A 25,548-nucleotide genomic window follows, 5' to 3' on the forward strand; every position below is an offset into this window, starting at 1 on the left:
TATAAAATCAATGAAAACATAGGATGTAGATTGTTACTTAGCCTGATTCCATTCAAATGGCAATTCTTAAAACGTTCTGTATTAATCCGTGGTAATTGGCGTGTTTGTGCCGATCTTAACTTAATTCTCGGATGACTTGTGCTCAAGGGAGAAGCGGAGGCAAGGGCAAAAACTGAAATCAAAAGCATTTCAATTCCAAATCACCTTTTCTTTTTTTTTTTTTTCTTATCTCATTTTTCAAACATTTTTGTTTTGTTTTGTTGTGTTGTTTTTCTTTTCAACGACTCGATGGCTCTCGCTTTTGATTCCCGGCACGGCACCGACTCCTTTGATTTGCTTACCAAATTTAATTCGGCACTGGAGACGAGTGGAACATCAAAATATGATGTAGGTCGATCTCAAACAGCACTCCTGTCTTCTCTTACAGCAGCGGCCGTGCGACTCGGCGCGATAGTGACAAGGAGGGGCCAGATGATGATGTCATGGGAGAAGCAAGGTACATTTTACCATTTGAAATAATTTTTTTTAATGCGCAATTCCATCGACACAAAGCGCCATTCGACAACAGTGGAGCGAATTTGGCGGTAATGACGCGTTGGTGAAGAACTGGGCCCAGTTGTTCGAAGGCTGATTAGTGCTAACCCAGGTTTAAAATTTAATCCGAGTTTCTATATTTCTCTGTTCAAAAGTGGTTTCGGGCTGATTTTTCCCATTTTATTAGAGCATTCAATTATCAAACTGTAGACAAATGGAATTAAACGGAAGTTTTCTTTTGAAAGCTTTCAGATCTGAAATCAAATTTCAAACTAATCCTTGGTTATTGTAACCCGCCTTTGAACAACCCAGCCCTGTTCGTTCATGACACCTTTAGGGGCCGACCATTTAACTGTTGAGGGGGGCGGGGTCATCAAGAATTTTTTTTTTCCCCCTTTTTTTCAAGCAATCTGCTGTGCAGGATAGCGTTTTTTTGTTTTGTTTTTTTCCCGATTTTTGGCTACATTTTTTTCTGTTACATTTGGGCTGCATGAAATGTCTTTTTTCTTTATTCCAACAAGCGCTTGCAGGAAATTTGTTTTCAAAAATCTCCCCCCAGCTCAGAAGTTAAATGGTCGGCCCCTTAGTCACCGGGTCAGTCGGTCCTGTCGCCGACCAGTTTGACTCGCCACTAGAAGTTAGAGTATTCACATCCCTGTATTTCAGTTTGTGATACGTCAGAACTTTTATTTATGAACTGTCACCGCAGAAATGCACCCCAACCCTTGGACTCTCCAGATCTGATTGTTAATTCTCCCCTCTAGCTGCGACACATTTCCTTGTCAATTGGTGACGAGAATTTGGCGCTCAATCAAGGGAACCCAACCTTAATTCATTGCAGTATTCTCACCAGCTGGGTTAACGGGATAAATGTATGGGATACTATAGGGAGAAGTTCAATGCAAATCACCTCTGGGAGAGTCCAAGGGCTAATTCAGGCAGTCGTTTAGTTGCTAGCGAGGGATGTCCGAGGCATTTGAAGGCTAACTTGGCTCGATAAACTTGACGCTCACAGAAACCCACTGCGTTTCTGGAGTTAGAATGAACCCTTTCACTCCAGTGACGATGGTGATAGCAACAACAGTACTAGTGACGGTTCCTAATAACAATCTGTGGATCAGCCACGTCATTCTAACATCGATCTAAGAGTAGACATTTTCTGCTGGCCGCGCCGACGCCGTGAGAATTGTTGAGCAGACAGACATCGTGGGAGCGGAAGGGTTCATGGATTTTCAACAAGGAGAGACTCGTTACGCGTGCGAACGACCGACAGCGTATTAAAAAAGCCCGAAGGAAACACAAAAACGAGACAAGCAACTAAGAATCTACTAACAATAGTCACCAGCGGGGTACCCTAGCGCTGATGTCTTTTCAATGTCTTTTTTGTTTATTCTCACCCACAGCCAAGAGTTTCTTGACGACAGTTCGATCGTGGAGGGGGATTCACCGGCCACCCACATGGCCCTCGACAACAGCATTAGAGCAAGGCAGGAACGCCCGTCTACCAGCCGGCTGATCGGACCGTACTTCCCAGTTGGTCTTGCCGTATCTCCAGAAGAACCCACGGCATTCAACTTCCAGCTGTTCCTCTTCGACAGCTTAAGGCTGCCACGGGGGCTTTTCCCAGAGGATGTTGACGAACAGGTCCAATTCGGAGACCTAGACCAGTGCCGGGACTATTGCGCCCGCTACGTGGCCAGCCGAGAAGAATGGTGCGAGCAACAGCCGCGCTCCACCGACAGAAGCCAGGAGATGAGGGGCGAGCTCTCCAAAGAGACCATGTTCCACCAGGCGGGCCATGCCCTGAGCGATAAAATGAGAACGGGGAACGAGTGGTTCGACCGTCATTTGGAAGATCTGCGCGTGGACGATTTCGGCAACGTCATGCACCTCCGGGCCCCTCACTGGAGCGACATCTCCGCGCAATTCACGCACGGCTTCCCACGTCGGCTGATAGCCCACTCTCACGGGGGTCTGCTGCCAGGAAACGTTGTGGTTGCAGCGCGCATCTCCAATCAGGCAGTGCGTAGCATGTCTACAGGTGAGACAAACAAAAACAGTCCACAATCAGTCTCTCCATCTCTGATGGTTTTCTTATACAGGGCCCCTGTAAAAAGAGAAGCCCTCTTGCTTGTTCGTCTGTCTCTCTTTTCTGGTTTCTTTTTTTGTTTTTCTTTTCTTTTCCCGTGGTTTTTACGTTTTTCTGTGTGTTTTTCCCGCGGTTTTTTCGATTTTTCTGTTTTTTGTTTTTGTTTTTTTTTTCTGTTGTTTTTTTTTCTCTCTCTCTCTCTCTCTCTCTCTCTCTCTCTCTCTCTCTCTCTCGTCTCGTTGCGTCTTGCTTTGATTTTCATTTTTCATTCTTTTTCTTGCTTCAATCTTGCAGGAGACATAGCTGCCTTCACTTCGCGAACGATGATCGAGGGGCTGGGGCTGACCACATCCGAACTGATGTTGGCTCGCACCAGTGCGATAAAACACGCTGGCAGACGCGACAAACCGGCCCGCCTGGTCGATCTGATGACGCGATTCGGCATAGACTTCTTGACCCTAACAGCACTGACGGCTGAGCAGGCACAAGGCCTGAGGAGGACCTCCACAGATCGCTGGCAGCAACTCCTGCTCCAGTCTCCACCAACGTCAGAGGAAGACGAGGCAGGAAGCAGTTCTGGCACAGAGTCCCAATTGTCGGTGGGCTGGGACACTGCTGGAGAATCGCAGACCTTGCCGCCGGGCGGACCGGGTACAGAGGGGCACGACACCGCCGTCAGGCAGCACATGGAGAGTCTGCTTCGGCGCTTTGTGTCTACCACCACTGTCATCGAAGAGCTCGGCGTCGGGGCTGGGCCAGGGCCAGGAACAGAGCCGCAGCGGCAGAGCCGGCGAGGCCGGCAGAGCCGGCAAGGCCCGCAGAGCGGCAGCTCCGGCTATCGACAGAGTAGGAGACCGACGGCTCGGCGGCGGACCGTGCTCCCCCAGGAGACGAGCACCTCGCGCGTCAGCGGCCAAGAGCCAGGAGAGGCCAGCCCTCCGCCGCCCCCTGCAGGAGATCCTCGACGAGCCCTGCTAGCCCTGCCAGGAATCCGTGCTTCGCGCCTTCCCAGTGAGGAATCCCTGGACAGGCTTGAACGGTTCTTGAGAGCCAACCAGCCCTGTGACCCCACACCGGTAAGCTGTAATGAGAATAAAAGAAACGAGTCACTGAAGGAATCATGATATGACACACGACACCAAATTTGTGATGGGGAACTGTACGTCAGAGAGTAAGGAGAATTTATGGGCGAGATCTTGGGTCTAGAGGGGGTTTGTGGCTAGACCGAGTCACTGGGAGACTAGATGGACCCATGTTTTCATTTCGTTTCTCTCTTTCTCCTGCCGTAGGTCGCACGAGCCGCCAAGGAGGAGAGGCAGAGTACGGCAGAGGAGAGCTACCGAGAGGTACGCGATCAGACGGTCGCAGCCAAAGTCTGCTCGTTGTGGACCACTTCCAAACGAAACTGCACGTGCCTGGGAGAACCGGCAGTGCGCCCCTCGCAAGGCGAAGAAGATCAAAACTGCCCGTACTGTCTGTGCGACGAGGAAGGCGGGGACGTCGAGCGAGTCGCGGAACAGTGCTTAAACCAGGACTGCCTCGTGTGCCAGTTCATGAACAAATTGGACCGACCCACACTAGTGGGACTCGGCCTGAAGCGCAACCAGCGCTTGGCTGCCATGCTGGAACTTGCGCCCTCCATCGCACGTCTGCTGAACTCTGGCCAAACCCCCGAGGAGAGAAGGCCGTCCCTTGTCAACGCATTGCGAGAGCTTCTTGGCTGTTCCTCGACCAAGCTTCGAAGCGTGGCCAACGCGGGTTTCCTCTGCATGCTGTGTCCGCGGCTGAAGCACTTGCAACTCGAGAGAGGCTGGGGAGATGTCTGGAGTCACCTGTCCAAGCTGGGCACGGCCATCGGTCACCACGAGGACCGCCAGAGCCAGCTGGCCGCCCTGGTCTTTCTCCTTCGAAGATGTGTTCGTGGCGAGGACCAGAGATGGTTGTGGTATTTGCAGCCGGACGACCCCGAGGAGCAACAGAGAATTCTCGCCCAGGTCTTCGCTGGCTGCTTTTCTGAGCAGACTGCCACCTGAGAGCCGACCTCAGCAGACCGCGCACATTCGAACCCTTTCCAACCCCGAGAGCGACGAGCATCCGATTTCTCCCCACGGTGGTAGAGCCGAGTCATTCGAGAACATCACGAGAAGGTAGGAAACGATTGCCAACCCTGAAAACTAACTCTGCTAGGGAAACCGATTCTCCTTGCCGGTGCCAAAAGAAACGTATAGAGAGATTCGGATACCGTCGTCGTCAGGGTGTAAAGGGTTCGATCGGAGAGTAAAAAAAGACACTGTGTTCGAACACCGACAGGAGCGAACTGTAGACCGCTTGGCGGCTAGGCTGTAAACAAGAATGTTTCTGCTGTGTCTTTTGCTCGTCAAGTGCCGACATTCGAGTCGCGTTTTTGCCGGGCAATGACTCTCGCAAGTGCAAACGTTTCAGGTTTTAAAAAAAAAAAAAGGAAAAAGAAAAGAAAAAAAAAAAAGCCGATTCGAAATTCACAAGGTTCTGAAAACAAACAAAAACCAGACACACAAAAAGAGAAAGAAGGAAAGAAAAAAAAAACAAAACAAAAAACTGCAATTGAAGTTCAAGTGTTTTTGGAATACAGCTAAAACCCGCGTGTAAGAACCTAGTAATTAAGAGCCTTTTTTGGCAGAAATTTTGGATGTCGATACCCAAAAATGTCAGAACCTGTTTATTCAGCAAAACCCGCATGGCTCTTATAAGAAGAGTCATTCTGAATAACGATTCAACAATGTCGTAGCAAAATATGTCTCTAACCATAAAACAAATGTTTTCTATACATCTGATACTTCTGTAAAACATGTGTAAAAAAACAATACAGTTCTCCCACTGTATTCATGGCTCCCAGTCATGTATCAAAGCAAGTTTAAAAAAAGAAAAAAAAAAAAATGCCCTCCTGGCTGTAAACTTCTAAACTGTACAATTAAGTACATTGTTCAGTACACATTGTATGGTACAGTATCATTATTTAATGGCATTTTCATTGACGATATTTTAAGAACCTGTTTTGCCAGACATTCTTACACGCGGGTTTCTACTGTAGTTGCAATGTTTGAAATTAGAGGAAAATATTCTTCCGACACCGACAGAAATTGGAAGAAGAGGTCTTAGAAGAAGCAAAAAGGAAATTGGCTCTCTTCTATCAACTGTTGACATTTGGGTAGGGTTTTTGTCAGGCAAAGACTTCTAACTCAACAAGTTCTAGATTTCGATTTTGTACTGTATAATTATTTAATGGCACTTTCATTTAAGATATTTTAAGACTTCTAACTCAACAGGTTCTAGATTTTGATTTTGTACACTATAACTATTTAATGGCATTTTCATTGAAGACATTTTAAGAACCTGTCTTGCCAGACATTCTTACACGCGGGTTTTTACTGTAGTTGCAATGTTTGATATTAGAGGAAAATATTCTTCCCACACCGACAGAAATTGGAAAAAGAGGCCTTAGAGGTAGCAAAAAGGAATTTGGCTCTCTTTTATCGACTGTTGACATTTGGGTAGTGATTTTGTCAGGCAAAGACTTCTAACTCAACAAGTTCTAGATTTCGTGGCAGCTGTACAATAACTCGTAAGTGGAAAGGCAATAAAACGAGTTTGTGTTTTTGTGGCAAATAGTGCTCTCATTAGTACTGGTCTGTATCGTGGGCACTTTCCAAAGTCCAAGGACTGTTTTGTTTTGTTTTGTTTTTGTTTTGTCTTTTTTTTCCCCCTCGCTTTTTGCATCACTATTATTAAACTTGTTGGGGCCATTGCTGAGATCATCACCATCGATCATCACTACCCTCAAAGTCATTTGCAAGGATTTAAAAACCAGTGCCCCTGTCTCGAGGTGGAAAACTTGCAAAACACTCTTGAACATCGAGGAAAAAAAAAAAAAAAAAAAAAAGAAAAAGATTGCTTCATAGGGCATTCGAAAAAATCCCTTAACTGGTCTACTCTGTCGGCTTTGCCGTACCTACAAAAATCATTACCATGTCCATGCTGGACATGCTACCAAAAAGCCTTGCCGGCCCAACAATGAACCAGCAGTTACTCACCTTTCAAGCTTTTCTTGAAACACCTCGTTTCATCCACAAGTACAACAATGTCCAGAAATTCCTCGGAATGCCCGTCCGACTTTGAAGTTGGAGTCGCATACTGGTTAAGAAATAAAAAAAGCTATTCTCAGCGAAAAATGAAAGGTTCCTGGCTGGTTGGCCGCCATTTTCTCGGTCCAGTTCTCTAGTCTAGCTATCGTCCCATTGTTCTGGCGCAGAATTCTGCGCCAGAACAATGGTTGACCATATTTGGAGGATTTCCATGGCTGGACTCTCGTAGTGGAGAGATGATGGACTTTGGGCAAGCGCACATTTCCCAAGAATCTACCCGAACCCACGCGAGGGAGGACAGCCGAAAAATAAAAATAAAAATTAAAAAGTAATCGAACCATACATCCTCTATCGACACGGAACTTGGAGGCCAAGCATATCTCAACCTCCTCTCTAATTAAACTGCCAGAAGTGATTGAACTGTTACTTCTCCCTATAATATTCATGCACGATCCAACAAACAGCTAATGAGAATACTCAAACTCGTCAGGTAGATGATGTCCCCTCGATCGCGCACCCAATTCCCATAACCTGTCTACAAGGAAATGTCTGGCAGCTAGAGGGGACACTTGACAATCACATCTTGGGAGTTTCGGGGTCAAGAGCGCGTCATCAGCACCTTTTCCTCGTCTCCCGTTCTCGCAGGCGAGTTTTGCTTGTCATTTAGAACCGGTCGGGCCGAGAGTTGCATTTGAAGCCCCCCTCACACGACAACCTACTTAGACTGAAATTTCAAGCCAGGTTCTCATCGGTGGAGTTGCCGTGAGAGTGTCCGTGTCCTCAACCTGACTACGATTACTGTCTGCCATACAATTCTCACCATGTCAGTTCCGAGAATTTGGAGCTGGAAGCGACTAGCAATCCCCTAAACTAATACCTTCCTTTATTCTCATCACTTGTCCCCTTGATAATGTATCGATATCGTAGGGAGAAATTCTCTCTTGGTCAGGGGAGGCAACACAATTTTTGATTTAGCTCTGCGTGCAGTTTGAACACAGCGAGTACATCTTCGTGCTTAGTTTCCTCTAACACCCGAGCAGAACACAAGCCCCACTATAATAGGCGCTTAAACATTTCGACAGAGATCAAGGACCAGTGCAACTTTGAATCCTGCACTAGGGCTAAATGCCTTTCAAACCAGCGGGTCCAGATCAGACGACAGACGCACATTTGCCATGGTTCCCGCACGCATTCACCGCGGACCTGCAAAGAAGGTCAGGGGCCCATGCAAATTTGAATCAGGGCTGCTCGTAACTGAGGAAACAGCAACGGCGAAACGACAATTCTCACACTGAAACTTCCACACATACATGCATGCATGCATACGTATCACTTTATTTAAACTTGGATTTAGTGTAGCTCGAGAGAGCTAGTATATCCGAGTAAAATACAGCCAAATTTATAAATATAAGTACAAACATATCTAAAATTACTACGCGCGCACGCACGCACGCACACACACACATACATATATACAACTGTCATTAGTTCCTCTTGCTCCCTCAAAAAAATACTATTCTTGGCTCCGCACTACCTTTCAAGCTTTGCAACCACCTCATTCCGTCGACAAATGCTCCACCGTGTACTGTGTAAAGAGGACAAGAAAATCATAGGTCAACATGAGATCAATGTGGAAATCGATCGCAACACTCGTTCATCCCAGCACTAAAGGGTAATCCGGCCCGACAATCAATTCCATACGAAAAACTTTGGATATTGCTGCTGGCTTCATCAATATTTTCAACGTGTAAGCCCTACACTTGCCAGCTCCCTAGGGAATCATGTGGGCAACCCCCCTTAAATACAGGAAATCTTCTCCTGGCTGGATTTTTGTCCTTTGACTCCCGTAAGTGACCAAGACAGAATTTCTCCTTACAATAGCTAGCAGAGAAGTACTGAGAATAGATGAAATCATCAATCAGGGGGTTTCAGGTTGATGCAATACAAAATTCTCCAAACCGACATCATGAGAACTCTATGGCAGACAGTAAGGAGAATCAATTTAAGGAGATCTCCCTAGTGAAGTTGTAGACAAATGAACAATTAAGATAAATGAAAAGAAGGAAAAATCGCAACCTCTCCATGATTAGGCCAGTTCAAAGCGGACAGGATGATTCCTTGTTAAAATACACTGCCTCGGTTAAAGAAAAAAGAAAAGAAAAAAAAAAACATAAGGGGGCTATTCCATATGAGACATGAGAATTTGACAGATTTTCCAATTCAAAATATGAGAGCCAAACTTATTTCTAATGAAAGCTTATACATAGTTCTATAAGAATCCAAATCTACACTGGCAGTATTGGTCACGCCCAGGGTGTGTGACGCCATTGTTTTTTAGGGTTTTTTATTAACCGAATAAGCCATTTTACATACCAATATCTAAATTGCCATATCTCAAAGAAATTGATTGCTATGAATCAGACTTTGAGATCTTAACTACTCACTAGGATGGGCCTTTCAATGGCAAAAAAAAAAAATTCTCAAACATTTGATGCCTCAGACAAAAGACAAAGACATAAAAGACACAAAGACACAAAAGGTGTTGCGGACACGACCTCCAGGGTATGATTCAGAGCAACATTTATCTAATTTCTGTCTAGGTTGTCAACTGTTTCAGGTCTTATTTATGCTGCTCTTATGGTTGAGTATTATGGTAATTTTGATACCCCAGCTTGACACATTTGTAAAAACCCAGAAAACCTCATAAACTTTTCAAACATGAGAAGATACGTAGATATTTAGTGACACAAATGATAGTTATAGACATATTATGATATATGTAAGGCTATCAATTTTTTTACAATTTTCTAAAGTATAAATGGCCTTTGATGCCCAAAATGGGCTAGATCGTCAGAGTTTTTATATGTTATTTGTTATTTATTTCCCAATTTACAGATAAAAGCAATAAAAACAGCATTTTTACTTCAGTGGCATTACTCTGAACATTATTAGTGGTGAATGAAAAGCTCTTTCCTGAACATTGGCAAAATAAAAAGGTACTTCAGGGGTAATTTTATGACACGACTCATTACAATTCAAATAGTTCGGATCTGGCTTTAGGAGACATTTAATACTCAAATTTCGCCTCTAAATGTCACGTCCGCAACGTAGAATTGACCAAAGATACATTGATCAACTACAAAAATCTATCCTTGTTTACGTCAAGTTAATTAAGAGAAAACTTGTTAATGCTGTTTTTAAATGATGAGAAATGTTCAATTGTTCTGACATCTAGTGGTAGGCAATTCCACAGCTCGGCCTACAATATGATTGAGGAGAGAAAACTTGAAAACATCAGTTTTGAAAAAGGCCTTTAAGCAGTGTAACTCCACTACTATTTTCTGATGTTATAGTGTAGGTGTCCTAAAAATTTACACACGACAGAAGGTTGAAATCGGTATTCTCTGGAGCTTGGAACATGACCAACTCTATTCCTTCCTAGAAAAAAAGAAAAAAAAGGAAATTCTACGCGAATATCAATTTGGCTTCCGATAGAACCGCCCTACCCGACGAGCCGTACTCAAGGTCACGGACAAATTAAAAGGAGCGATGGATAAAACACGAAAGACAATACATGTAACTGATAAAAATACCTTGCAACAATACATGTGTACCAGGCCCTTACTGGGCAGACTACAACGCGCACATACGTGAAAAATTACACTCTTGACCGGCGGAAGACAGCCGGGTGTCTTTTTCATGCATCCCTAGTGCAAAAGCCTTTACTCTATCAAGTCCAAATGTAAACCACTTGTAGGCTCAGCAACAATAGATCAGACTAGAAACCAATCAGATTTACACAAATTAAAGTAGGTTGTGCTGATTGATACACATAGTAGCTGACCAAAATAAACAGACGCTTCAATTGTTTTTAGGTACATTGACAGACACTGACAAAATTTCATTGCCGAGTAAGATTTCGGCAGAGGCACGAATTTTGATCGCACGTCACGTCGACCATTCGCAGGATGGCGTGGAGTTGACCTTCTCATTTCATGTCTCCACGTAGCTTGAATTTGGGAAACACACTGGCATGAAACAACAACATCCATAATGAGAAAATTTGACAGATTCTGCTACTTTAAATTATAGGATATACCACCATGCGCCTGCCCGTACATTGTTTAAGTCACGTCTCCGATGACTTTTCCTGAAACCTATCTTGGTGACACTTGTCGTCTCTTAATTGAACTTTCTGTCAGAACAAAACATCCAGGTCAAATTGTGAATCTTATTGGGTTAAAAATTATTAGCAGTCTTAGTGTAACGTTACTTCAGAGTACTACCCAACATGCGATTCATTGGAATATTGTTAATTGTGTCCTTATCTTGTTATGCACCTTTCTTATTTTCCCTAGATTCTTCCATGAATTTTGTAACCCCACATTCACCTGCCTCAAATGAATTTTTCTGTGCTTTTTTTTTTTATTGAAAATTCAGTCCCACAAAACCCAAATACAATAATTGGAGTATACCAATGAGTAGATATGTATATCGGTGATTTCGTAAATTCTTCATCCACTTGTGATTTTCATCTGTTCGCAGATGACTCAAATCTGTTTTATTCTGATAAAGATTTACAGCATCTTGAGGAAACGGTCATTAAGCAACTCGGTGAAATTAATACATGGCTTTGTGCTTAAACAAACTGTCTCTTAATATTGATAGAAAAAAAAACACACACACACACACATTTTGTAATATTCCATCCTTACCAGAAAAAATTGAATTACTCTATGAAAATTGAAATAGATGGCAAAGCAATTAATGAGCATAAAAGTGTTCAGTACTTGGAAATTCTCATAGGCTATCAGCTGTCTTAGTTAGAAAGAACATTTTAACAACTTTGGACAAAATTATCTACGACGCATTGTTCTTTACAACATTGGGCATTATCTGCATGTCAAAGATTAACTTTAGTTCGATTACACCATGCCATCATTCTTCCTTTTTTCTTTTCATACTGTTGTATAGTCTGGGGTAACACCTATGACCCTAATATGAAACCAGTCCAGAGAATACCAAAGAAAATGGTTCGTCTGATTACCTACTCTGATTTTTATACTCGTAGAAGTACTTTGTTTTTTCAACTTAAACCTCTAAAACTTCAGGATCATATCAAACTTCAAACTCTTTACCTCATGCACCAATTCTTGATCGGCAAATTAACAAAGCTTTATGACTCGTTCCTTATTAAAACTTCAGATAAGCATAATGTTAAAACTCGCTGTGCAACTAGGAATACTATTTATGTTCCAAAAACTCGAACAAACTATCATGATGGTAAATTTAATATTCCATTCAATGGACCTATCGACACAAAGGTCATCTTGCAGATAACATACATTTCTTCCAAAATGCAGCTCTTTCTTATAACAATTTTACTACGCAGAAATACAGAAGAACCTTGCAATGGTTTAGAAATGTAAGTTCAAAAAAATGATTCGAACAGAAAATTCTACGCGTCGCGTTGAAAATGTCGCAACTGACCCAAGCGCTTTGATTTTTCTTGAGCTTCAGGCTAGTGTACGATTTTCTTTTTCTTTTTCTAGCAGATTTCTCTTTTGCAAATCACAGATTTTCATTTCGTTCCGTTTCACAAACTGCATAGGGCATTCGAAAATCCCTTAACTGGTCAACTCTGTTGCCTTTGCAGTACCTACAAAACTCACTACCACGTCCATGCTGGAAATGCTACCAAACAGAGAGCCTTGCAGGCACAAAAATGAAACAGCAGTTACTTACCTTTCAAGCTTTTCTTGAAACACCTCGTTTCATCCACAAGTACTCCAGTGAGTCCAGAAATTCCTCGGAATGTCCGTCCGACTTTGCAGTTGGAGTCGCATACTGGTTAAGAAATAAAAAAAGCTATTCTCGGCCAGAAGTGAAACGTTCCTGGCTGGTTGGCCGCCATTTTCTCGGTCCAGTTCTCTGGTCCAGCTATCGTCCCATTGTTCTGGCGCAGAATTCTGCGCCAGAACAATGGTTGACCATATTTGGAGGATTTCCATGGCTGGACTCTCGTAGTGGAGAGATGATGGACTTTGGGCAAGCGCACATTTCCCAAGAATCTACCCGAACCCACGCGAGGGAGGACAGCCGAAAAATAAAAATTAAAATTAAAAAGTAATCGAACCATACATCTCCTATCGACACGGAACTTGGAGGCTAAGCATATCTCAACCTCCTCTCTAATTAAACTGCCAGAAGTGATTGAACTGTTACTTCTCCCTATAATATTCATGCACGATCCAACAAACAGCTAATGAGAATACTCAAACTCGTCAGGTAGATGATGTCGCCTCGATCGGGCACCCAATTCCCATAACCTGTCTACAAGGAAATGTCTAGCGGCTAGAGGGGACACTTGACAATCACATCTTGGGAGTTTCGGGGTCAAGAGCGCATCATCAGCACCTTTTCCTCGTCTCCCGTTCTCGCAGGCGAGTTTTGCTTGTCATTTAGAACCCGTCGGGCCGAGAGTTGCATTTGAAGCCCCCCTCACACGACAACCTACTTAGACTGAAATTTCAAGTCAGGTTCTCATCGGTGGAGTTGCCGTGAGAGTGTCCGTGTCCTCAACCTGACTACGATTACTGTCTGCCATACAATTCTCGCCATGTCAGTTCCGAGAATTTGGAGCTGGAAGCGACTAGCAATCCCCTAAACTAATACCTTTCGTTATTCTCATCACTTGTCCCCTTGATAACGTATCGATATTGTAGGGAGAAATTCTCTCTTGGTCAGGGGAGGCAACACAATTTTTGATTTAGCTCTGCGTGCAGTTTGAACACAGGGAGTACATCTTCGTGCTTAGTTTCCTCTAACACCCGAGCAAAACACAAGCCCCACTATAATAGGCGCTTAAACATTTCGACAGAAATCAAGGACCAGTGCAACTTTGAATCCTGCACTAGGGCTAAATGCCTTTCAAACCAGCGGGTCCAGATCAGACGACAGGCGCACATTTGCCATGGTTCCCGCATGCATTCACCGCAGATCTGCAAAGAAGGTCAGGGGCCCATGCAAATTTGAATCAGGGCTGCTCGTAACTGAGGAAACAGCAACGGCGAAACGACAATTCTCACACTGAAACTTCCACACATACATGCATGCATGCATACGTATCACTTTATTTAAACTTGGATTTAGTGTAGCTCGAGAGAGCTAGTATATCCGAGTAAAATACAGCCAAATTTATAAATATAAATACAAACATATCTAAAATTACTATGCGCGCACGCACACACACACATACACATATACAACTGTCATTAGTTCTTCTTGCTCCCTCAAAAAAATACTATTCTTGGCTCCGCACTACCTTTCAAGCTTTGCAACCACCTCATTCCGTCGACAAATGCTCCACCGTGTACTGTGTAAAGAGGACAAGAAAATCATAGGTCAACATGAGATCAATGTGGAAATCGATCGCAACACTCGTTCATCCCAGCACTAAAGGGTAGTCCGGCCCGACAATCAATTCCATACGAAAAACTTTGGATATTGCTGCTGGCTTCATCAATATTTTCAACGTGTAAGCCCTACACTTGCCAGCTCCCTAGGGAATCATGTGGGCAACCCCCTTAAATACAGGAAATCTTCTCCTGGCTGGATTTTTGTCCTTTGACTCCCGTAAGTGACCAAGACAGAATTTCTCCTTACAATAGCTAGCAGAGAAGTACTGAGAATAGATGAAATCATCAATCAGGGGGTTTCAGGTTGATGCAATACAAAATTCTCCAAACCGACATCATGAGAACTCTATGGCAGACAGTAAGGAGAATCAATTTAAGGAGATCTCCCTAGTGAAGTTGTAGACAAATGAACAATTAAGATAAATGAAAAGAAGGAAAAATCGCAACCTCTCCATGATTAGGCCAGTTCAAAGCGGACAGGATGATTCCTTGTTAAAATACACTGCCTTGGTTAAAGAAAAAAGAAAACAAAACAAAACAAAAAAACAAAGGGGCTATTCCATATGAGACATGAGAATTTGACAGATTTTCCAATTCAAAATATGAGAGCCAAACTTATTTCTAATGAAAGCTTATACATAGTTCTATAAGAATCCAAATCTACCCTGGCAGTATTGGTCACGCCCAGGGTGTGTGACGCCATTGTTTTTTAGGGTTTTTTATTAACCGAATAAGCCATTTTACATACCAATATCTAAATTGCCATATCTCAAAGAAATTGATTGCTATGAATCAGATTTTGAGATCTTAACTACTCACTAGGATGGGCCTTTCAATGGCAAAAGAAAAAAATTATCAAACATTTGATGCCTCAGACAAAAGACAAAGACATAAAAGACACAAAGACATAAAAGGTGTTGCGGACACGACCTCCAGGGTATGATTCAGAGCAACATTTATTTAATTTCTGTCTAGGTTGTCAACTGTTTCAGGTCTTATTTATGCTGCTCTTATGGTTAAGTGTTATGATAATTTTGATACCCCAGCTTGACACATTTGTAAAAACCCAGAAAACCTCATAAACTTTTCAAACATGAGAAGATACGTGGATATTTAGTGACACAAATGATAGTTATAGACATATTATGATATATGTAAGGCTATCAATTTTTTTACAATTTTCCAAAGTAAAAATGCCCTTTGATGCCCAAAATGGGCTAGATCGTCAGAGTTTTTATATGTTATTTGTTATTTATTTCCCAATTTACAGATAAAAGCAATAAAAACAGCATTTTTACTTCAGTGGCATTACTCTGAACATTATTAGTGGTGAATGAAAAGCTCTTTCCTGAACATTGGCAAAATAAAAAGGTACTTCAGGGGTAATTTTATGACACGACTCATTACAATTCAAATAGTTCGGATCTGGCTTTAGGAGACATTTAATACTCAAATTTCGCCTCTAAATGTCACGTCCGCAACGTGGAATTGACCAAAGATACATTGATCAACTACAAAAATCTATCCTTGTTTACATCAAGTTAATTAAGAGAAAACTTGTTAATGCTGTTTTTAAACGATGAGAAATGTTCAATTGTTCTGACATCTAGTGGTAGGCAATTCCACAGCTCGGCCTACAATATGATTGAGGAGAGAAAACTTGAAAACATCAGTTTTGAAAAAGGCCTTTAAGCAGTGTAACTCCACTACTATTTTCTGATGTTATAGTGTAGGTGTCCTAAAAATTTACACACGACAAAAGGTTGAAATCGGTATTCTCTGGAGCTTGGAACATGACCAACTCTATTCCTTCCTAGAAAAAAAAAAAAAAAAGGAAATTCTACGCGAATATCAATTTGGCTTCCGATAGAACTGCTCTACCCGACGAGCCGTACTCAAGGTCACGGACAAATTAAAAGGAGCGATGGATAAAACACGAAAGACAATACATGTAACTGATAAAAATACCTTGCAACAATACATGTGTACCAGGCCCTTACTGGGCAGACTACAACGCGCACATACGTGAAAAATTACACTCTTGACCGGCGGAAGACAGCCGGGTGTCTTTTTCATGCATCCCTAGTGCAAAAGCCTTTACTCTATCAAGTCCAAATGTAAACCACTTGTAGGCTCAGCAACAATAGATCAGACTAGAAACCAATCAGATTTACACAAATTAAAGTAGGTTGTGCTGATTGATACACATAGTAGCTGACCAAAATAAACAGACGCTTCAATTGTTTTTAGGTACATTGACAGACACTGACAAAATTTCATTGCCGAGTAAGATTTCGGCAGAGGCACGAATTTTGATCGCACGTCACGTCGACCATTCGCAGGATGGCGTGGAGTTGACCTTCTCATTTCATGTCTCCACGTAGCTTGAATTTGGGAAACACACTGGCATGAAACAACAACATCCATAATGAGAAAATTTGACAGATTCTGCTACTTTAAATTATAGGATATACCACCATGCGCCTGCCCGTACATTGTTTAAGTCACGTCTCCGATGACTTTTCCTGAAACCTATCTTGGTGACACTTGTCGTCTCTTAATTGAACTTTCTGTCAGAACAAAACATCCAGGTCAAATTGTGAATCTTATTGGGTTAAAAATTATTAGCAGTCTTAGTGTAACGTTACTTCAGAGTACTACCCAACATGCGATTCATTGGAATATTGTTAATTGTGTCCTTATCTTGTTATGCACCTTTCTTATTTTCCCTAGATTCTTCCATGAATTTTGTAACCCCACATTCACCTGCCTCAAATGAATTTTTCTGTGCTTTTTTTTTTTATTGAAAATTCAGTCCCACAAAACCCAAATACAATAATTGGAGTATACCAATGAGTAGATATGTATATCGGTGATTTCGTAAATTCTTCATCCACTTGTGATTTTCATCTGTTCGCAGATGACTCAAATCTGTTTTATTCTGATAAAGATTTACAGCATCTTGAGGAAACGGTCATTAAGCAACTCGGTGAAATTAATACATGGCTTTGTGCTTAAACAAACTGTCTCTTAATATTGATAGAAAAAAAAACACACACACACACACATTTTGTAATATTCCATCCTTACCAGAAAAAATTGAATTACTCTATGAAAATTGAAATAGATGGCAAAGCAATTAATGAGCATAAAAGTGTTCAGTACTTGGAAATTCTCATAGGCTATCAGCTGTCTTAGTTAGAAAGAACATTTTAACAACTTTGGACAAAATTATCTACGACGCATTGTTCTTTACAACATTGGGCATTATCTGCATGTCAAAGATTAACTTTAGTTCGATTACACCATGCCATCATTCTTCCTTTTTTCTTTTCATACTGTTGTATAGTCTGGGGTAACACCTATGACCCTAATATGAAACCAGTCCAGAGAATACCAAAGAAAATGGTTCGTCTGATTACCTACTCTGATTTTTATACTCGTAGAAGTACTTTGTTTTTTCAACTTAAACCTCTAAAACTTCAGGATCATATCAAACTTCAAACTCTTTACCTCATGCACCAATTCTTGATCGGCAAATTAACAAAGCTTTATGACTCGTTCCTTATTAAAACTTCAGATAAGCATAATGTTAAAACTCGCTGTGCAACTAGGAATACTATTTATGTTCCAAAAACTCGAACAAACTATCATGATGGTAAATTTAATATTCCATTCAATGGACCTATCGACACAAAGGTCATCTTGCAGATAACATACATTTCTTCCAAAATGCAGCTCTTTCTTATAACAATTTTACTACGCAGAAATACAGAAGAACCTTGCAATGGTTTAGAAATGTAAGTTCAAAAAAATGATTCGAACAGAAAATTCTACGCGTCGCGTTGAAAATGTCGCAACTGACCCAAGCGCTTTGATTTTTCTTGAGCTTCAGGCTAGTGTACGATTTTCTTTTTCTTTTTCTAGCAGATTTCTCTTTTGCAAATCACAGATTTTCATTTCGTTCCGTTTCACAAACTGCATAGGGCATTCGAAAATCCCTTAACTGGTCAACTCTGTTGCCTTTGCAGTACCTACAAAACTCACTACCACGTCCATGCTGGAAATGCTACCAAACAGAGAGCCTTGCAGGCACAAAAATGAAACAGCAGTTACTTACCTTTCAAGCTTTTCTTGAAACACCTTGTTTCATCCACAAGTACTCCAGTGAGTCCAGAAATTCCTCGGAATGTCCGTCCGACTTTGCAGTTGGAGTCGCATACTGGTTAAGAAATAAAAAAAGCTATTCTCGGCCAGAAGTGAAACGTTCCTGGCTGGTTGGCCGCCATTTTCTCGGTCCAGTTCTCTGGTCCAGCTATCGTCCCATTGTTCTGGCGCAGAATTCTGCGCCAGAACAATGGTTGACCATATTTGGAGGATTTCCATGGCTGGACTCTCGTAGTGGAGAGATGATGGACTTTGGGCAAGCGCACATTTCCCAAGAATCTACCCGAACCCACGCGAGGGAGGACAGCCGAAAAATAAAAATTAAAATTAAAAAGTAATCGAACCATACATCTCCTATCGACACGGAACTTGGAGGCTAAGCATATCTCAACCTCCTCTCTAATTAAACTGCCAGAAGTGATTGAACTGTTACTTCTCCCTATAATATTCATGCACGATCCAACAAACAGCTAATGAGAATACTCAAACTCGTCAGGTAGATGATGTCGCCTCGATCGGGCACCCAATTCCCATAACCTGTCTACAAGGAAATGTCTAGCGGCTAGAGGGGACACTTGACAATCACATCTTGGGAGTTTCGGGGTCAAGAGCGCATCATCAGCACCTTTTCCTCGTCTCCCGTTCTCGCAGGCGAGTTTTGCTTGTCATTTAGAACCCGTCGGGCCGAGAGTTGCATTTGAAGCCCCCCTCACACGACAACCTACTTAGACTGAAATTTCAAGTCAGGTTCTCATCGGTGGAGTTGCCGTGAGAGTGTCCGTGTCCTCAACCTGACTACGATTACTGTCTGCCATACAATTCTCGCCATGTCAGTTCCGAGAATTTGGAGCTGGAAGCGACTAGCAATCCCCTAAACTAATACCTTTCGTTATTCTCATCACTTGTCCCCTTGATAACGTATCGATATTGTAGGGAGAAATTCTCTCTTGGTCAGGGGAGGCAACACAATTTTTGATTTAGCTCTGCGTGCAGTTTGAACACAGGGAGTACATCTTCGTGCTTAGTTTCCTCTAACACCCGAGCAAAACACAAGCCCCACTATAATAGGCGCTTAAACATTTCGACAGAAATCAAGGACCAGTGCAACTTTGAATCCTGCACTAGGGCTAAATGCCTTTCAAACCAGCGGGTCCAGATCAGACGACAGGCGCACATTTGCCATGGTTCCCGCATGCATTCACCGCAGATCTGCAAAGAAGGTCAGGGGCCCATGCAAATTTGAATCAGGGCTGCTCGTAACTGAGGAAACAGCAACGGCGAAACGACAATTCTCACACTGAAACTTCCACACATACATGCATGCATGCATACGTATCACTTTATTTAAACTTGGATTTAGTGTAGCTCGAGAGAGCTAGTATATCCGAGTAAAATACAGCCAAATTTATAAATATAAATACAAACATATCTAAAATTACTATGCGCGCACGCACACACACACATACACATATACAACTGTCATTAGTTCTTCTTGCTCCCTCAAAAAAATACTATTCTTGGCTCCGCACTACCTTTCAAGCTTTGCAACCACCTCATTCCGTCGACAAATGCTCCACCGTGTACTGTGTAAAGAGGACAAGAAAATCATAGGTCAACATGAGATCAATGTGGAAATCGATCGCAACACTCGTTCATCCCAGCACTAAAGGGTAGTCCGGCCCGACAATCAATTCCATACGAAAAACTTTGGATATTGCTGCTGGCTTCATCAATATTTTCAACGTGTAAGCCCTACACTTGCCAGCTCCCTAGGGAATCATGTGGGCAACCCCCTTAAATACAGGAAATCTTCTCCTGGCTGGATTTTTGTCCTTTGACTCCCGTAAGTGACCAAGACAGAATTTCTCCTTACAATAGCTAGCAGAGAAGTACTGAGAATAGATGAAATCATCAATCAGGGGGTTTCAGGTTGATGCAATACAAAATTCTCCAAACCGACATCATGAGAACTCTATGGCAGACAGTAAGGAGAATCAATTTAAGGAGATCTCCCTAGTGAAGTTGTAGACAAATGAACAATTAAGATAAATGAAAAGAAGGAAAAATCGCAACCTCTCCATGATTAGGCCAGTTCAAAGCGGACAGGATGATTCCTTGTTAAAATACACTGCCTTGGTTAAAGAAAAAAGAAAACAAAACAAAACAAAAAAACAAAGGGGCTATTCCATATGAGACATGAGAATTTGACAGATTTTCCAATTCAAAATATGAGAGCCAAACTTATTTCTAATGAAAGCTTATACATAGTTCTATAAGAATCCAAATCTACCCTGGCAGTATTGGTCACGCCCAGGGTGTGTGACGCCATTGTTTTTTAGGGTTTTTTATTAACCGAATAAGCCATTTTACATACCAATATCTAAATTGCCATATCTCAAAGAAATTGATTGCTATGAATCAGATTTTGAGATCTTAACTACTCACTAGGATGGGCCTTTCAATGGCAAAAGAAAAAAATTATCAAACATTTGATGCCTCAGACAAAAGACAAAGACATAAAAGACACAAAGACATAAAAGGTGTTGCGGACACGACCTCCAGGGTATGATTCAGAGCAACATTTATTTAATTTCTGTCTAGGTTGTCAACTGTTTCAGGTCTTATTTATGCTGCTCTTATGGTTAAGTGTTATGATAATTTTGATACCCCAGCTTGACACATTTGTAAAAACCCAGAAAACCTCATAAACTTTTCAAACATGAGAAGATACGTGGATATTTAGTGACACAAATGATAGTTATAGACATATTATGATATATGTAAGGCTATCAATTTTTTTACAATTTTCCAAAGTAAAAATGCCCTTTGATGCCCAAAATGGGCTAGATCGTCAGAGTTTTTATATGTTATTTGTTATTTATTTCCCAATTTACAGATAAAAGCAATAAAAACAGCATTTTTACTTCAGTGGCATTACTCTGAACATTATTAGTGGTGAATGAAAAGCTCTTTCCTGAACATTGGCAAAATAAAAAGGTACTTCAGGGGTAATTTTATGACACGACTCATTACAATTCAAATAGTTCGGATCTGGCTTTAGGAGACATTTAATACTCAAATTTCGCCTCTAAATGTCACGTCCGCAACGTGGAATTGACCAAAGATACATTGATCAACTACAAAAATCTATCCTTGTTTACATCAAGTTAATTAAGAGAAAACTTGTTAATGCTGTTTTTAAACGATGAGAAATGTTCAATTGTTCTGACATCTAGTGGTAGGCAATTCCACAGCTCGGCCTACAATATGATTGAGGAGAGAAAACTTGAAAACATCAGTTTTGAAAAAGGCCTTTAAGCAGTGTAACTCCACTACTATTTTCTGATGTTATAGTGTAGGTGTCCTAAAAATTTACACACGACAAAAGGTTGAAATCGGTATTCTCTGGAGCTTGGAACATGACCAACTCTATTCCTTCCTAGAAAAAAAAAAAAAAAAGGAAATTCTACGCGAATATCAATTTGGCTTCCGATAGAACTGCTCTACCCGACGAGCCGTACTCAAGGTCACGGACAAATTAAAAGGAGCGATGGATAAAACACGAAAGACAATACATGTAACTGATAAAAATACCTTGCAACAATACATGTGTACCAGGCCCTTATTGGGCAGACTATAACGCGCACATACGTGAAAAATTACACTCTTGACCGGCGGAAGACAGCCGGGTGTCTTTTTCATGCATCCCTAGTGCAAAAGTCTTTACCCTATCAAGTCCAAATGTAAACCACTTGTAGGCTCAGCAACAATAGATCACACTAGAAACCAATCAGATTTACACAAATTAAAGTAGGTTGTGCTGATTGATACACATAGTAGCTGACCAAAATAAACAGAAGCTTCAATTGTTTTTAGGTACATTGACAGACACTGACAAAATTTCATTGCTGAGTAAGATTTCGGCAGAAGGACGAATTTTGATAGCACGTCACGTCGACCATTTGCAGGATGGCGTGGAGTTGACCTTTTCATTTCATGTCTCCACGTAGCTTGAATTTGGGAAACACACTGGCATGAAACAACAACATCCATAATGAGAAAATTTGACAGATTCCGCTACTTTAAATTATAGGATATACCACCATGCGCTTGCCCGTACATTGTTTAAGTCATGTCTCCGATGACTTTTCCTGAAACCTATCTTGGTGACACTTGTCGTCTCTTAATTGAACTTTCTGTCAGACCAAACCTCCAGGTCAAATTGTGAATCTTATTGGGTTAAAAATTATTAGCAGTCTTAGTGTAACGTTACTTCAGAGTACTACCCAACATGCGATTTATTGGAATATTGTTAATTGTGTCCTTATCTTGTTATGCACCTTTCTTATTTTCCCTAGATTCTTCCATGAATTTTGTAGCCCCACATTCACCTGCCTCAAATGAATTTTTCTGTGCTTTTTTTTTTTATTGAAAATTCAGTCCCACAAAACCCAAATACAATAATTGGAGTATACCAATGAGTAGATATGTATATCAGTGATTTCGTAAATTCTTCATCCACTTGTGATTTTCATCTGTTCGCAGACGACTCAAATCTGTTTTATTCTGATAAAGATTTACAGCATCTTGAGGAAACGGTCATTAAGCAACTCGGTGAAATTAATACATGGCTTTGTGCTTAAACAAACTATCTCTTAATATTGATAGAAAAAAACACACACACACACACACACACACACACACACATTTTGTAATATTCCATCCTTGCCAGAAAAAATTGAATTACTCTATGAAAATTGAAATCGATGGCAGAGCAATTAATGAACATAAAAGTGTTCAGTACTTGGAAATTCTCATAGGCTGTCAGATGTCTTAGTTAGAAAGAACATTTTAACAACTTTGGCCAAAATTATCTACGAGGCATTGTTCTTTACAAAATTAGGCACTATCTGCATGTCAAAAATTAACCTTAGTTCAATTGCACCATGCCATCATTCTTCCTTTTTTCTTTTCATACTGTTGTATAGTCTGGGGTAACACCTATGATCCTAATATGAAACCACTCCAAAGAATACCAAAGAAAGTGGTTGGTCTGATTACCTTTTTCAACTTAAGCTTCTAAAACTTCAGGATCATATCAAACTTCAAACTCTTTACCTCATGCATCAATTCTTGATCGGCGAATTAACAAAGGTTTTTGACGCGTTTCTTATTAAAACTTCAGATAAGCATAATGTTAAAACTCGCTGTGCAGCTAGGAATACTATTTATGTTCCAAAAACTCGAACAAACTATCATGATGGTAAATTTAATATTCCATTCAATGGACCTATCGACACAAAGGTCATCTTGCAGATAACATACATTTCTTCCAAAATGCAGCTCTTTCTTATAACAATTTTACTACGCAGAAATACAGAAGAACCTTGCAATGGTTTAGAAATGTAAGTTCAAAAAAATGATTCGAACAGAAAATTCTACGCGTCGCGTTGAAAATGTCGCAACTGACCCAAGCGCTTTGATTCTCTTGAGCTTCAGGCTTGTGTACGATTTTCTTTTTCTTTTTTTAGCAGATTTCTCTTTTGCAAATCACAGATTTTCATTTCGTTCCGTTTCGCAAACTGCAGCAAGCCATTTGGAATCATCCACGCCACAGTCAAAACATTCGCCAAAAATAAGCAAGGCACTTGGAAAACTATGGTTAACACCGCGACTCAAGAGAAGTTCATTCTTCAGGTTGCGGTCAATGGGCAAATATTCCGCTCAATTCACCCTAGAGACGAGTATTGGAAGGATTCTTGCAAGTGAAGAACGTCGGAAAGCCATCCGCGAGAGAAAAATAATGGTTTCCGACGAGCGCGCGCGGTTCGATGGTGGCCAACCAACGGATGGTCAAGCGACATTTGCCTGGTGTTTTGTAACTAAAGATAGAAAATGAGCTTACCTCTTTCTCTCCACACATCTGATCTGTTTTCAAGCGAAGGAAATAAGAAAAGACTTGAAGGAAAGACGCCAACACTTCGAATACTATAAAATATGGCAGCTCTGGTATTTAAAAGTACCAGGCGCGTGACCTCAAAAGCTCTTCCCAGGCCCTTTTCCTCTAGGAAAAAAGTCACGGGAGGTGTCGTAATGGAGTGTCCTCTCTTCACGGAACGACCATGGTGCAGTGTTGAACCAAAATCCCACTGGTAGCTTTGAGCGGTAGAATCGCCCCATATACAAATTCGTTGTAAGCGTTAGTGTTTAGATTTTAGGCTGGTAGTTTCTAAAGAAACTGTTAGGGGCTGCGTCGGTGGGGGTAACGAAATAATTTGGATATATTAACAAAGTTGAAATGGTAAATTGGCCACCGCTCGAAAAGTCAGCTTTTGTAATCGTTACGGTGGCCAATTTACCATTTCAGCTTTGTTGATATATCCGAATTATTTAGATTTTAGGGTTATGGTTCAGCTGTTTTCGTTATTCACGCAAGCTTCTGTGAAACTTGTGTCTAACCTTAAGGTTAGGGTCAGGCCGACGGAAGCTTCCGTGAAACTTGTGCGGCTAACCCCAACTCTATGTCTAACCTTAAGGCTAAGTTAGGGCTAGGTTGAGGGTTTAATTTCTTTGTTATTGCCAAGCAATCGATAGGGAATGAAATTTTGATAACGTCAATTGCATCAGGAATGGGGCTACAATGTGGATCGTACACAAGGCTAAAGAGAGGCAAGTGGTCAACAATTTCCTCTGCAATACTTCCACTTGTATTTGAGGTCGCAAAATTCGAATGGACATCATCTACGCAACTAGTTTTTGTCCTATACCTGTTTCTTTTTTCCCAGAAAAATAAAATTGCGCAATAACACGTCAGTGCCTTTCGTGTCTAAAAGAAAGTCTGATCGTTTCGAAAGAAACTGTTTGGGGCTGCGTCGGTGGGAGTAACGAGATAATTTGGATATATCAACAAAGTTGAAATGGTAAATTGGCCACCGCTCGAAAAGTCAGCTTTTGTAATCGTTACGGTGGCCAATTTACCATTTCAGCTTTGTTGATATATCCGAATTATTTAGATTTTAGGGTTATGGTTCAGCTGTTTTCGTTATTCACGCAAGCTTCTGTGAAACTTGTGTCTAACCTTAAGGTTAGGGTCAGGCCGACGGAAGCTTCCGTGAAACTTGTGCGGCTAACCCCAACTCTATGTCTAACCTTAAGGCTAAGTTGGGGCTAGGTTGAGGGTTTAATTTCTTTGTTATTGCCAAGCAATCGATAGGGAATG

General features: G+C 41.4%; 1 protein-coding gene and 2 long non-coding RNA genes across 3 annotated transcripts; 1 reads left to right on the forward strand and 2 right to left on the reverse strand.

Moving 5' to 3' along the window:
• The first annotated feature begins 682 nt into the window (after nt 1-682).
• On the forward strand, nt 683-5,472 carry LOC148715889 (uncharacterized). The gene is made up of 2 exons (XM_088746328.1): nt 683-3,699; nt 3,913-5,472. The coding sequence occupies exons 1-2, from the start codon at nt 1,909-1,911 to the stop codon at nt 4,654-4,656; spliced, it is 2,535 nt and encodes an 844-aa protein (XP_088602454.1). The 5' UTR covers nt 683-1,908; the 3' UTR covers nt 4,657-5,472.
• A 2,555-nt stretch (nt 5,473-8,027) lies between these two features.
• Nucleotides 8,028-15,677, reverse strand: LOC148715890 (uncharacterized). Its single transcript, XR_015995772.1, has 2 exons — nt 12,490-15,677; nt 8,028-8,329 (listed from the first exon to the last, which is right to left on the reverse strand). It is a non-coding gene; the product is annotated as an uncharacterized LOC148715890 (long non-coding RNA).
• Nucleotides 15,678-19,618: 3,941 nt separating this feature from the next.
• On the reverse strand, nt 19,619-24,376 carry LOC148715891 (uncharacterized). The gene is made up of 2 exons (XR_015995773.1): nt 24,235-24,376; nt 19,619-19,912 (listed from the first exon to the last, which is right to left on the reverse strand). It is a non-coding gene; the product is annotated as an uncharacterized LOC148715891 (long non-coding RNA).
• Nucleotides 24,377-25,548: the final 1,172 nt, after the last annotated feature.

This window comes from Stylophora pistillata, unplaced genomic scaffold (assembly GCF_964205215.1).
Source record: "Stylophora pistillata unplaced genomic scaffold, jaStyPist1.2 SCAFFOLD_983, whole genome shotgun sequence".
Lineage (NCBI taxonomy): Eukaryota > Metazoa > Cnidaria > Anthozoa > Scleractinia > Pocilloporidae > Stylophora > Stylophora pistillata.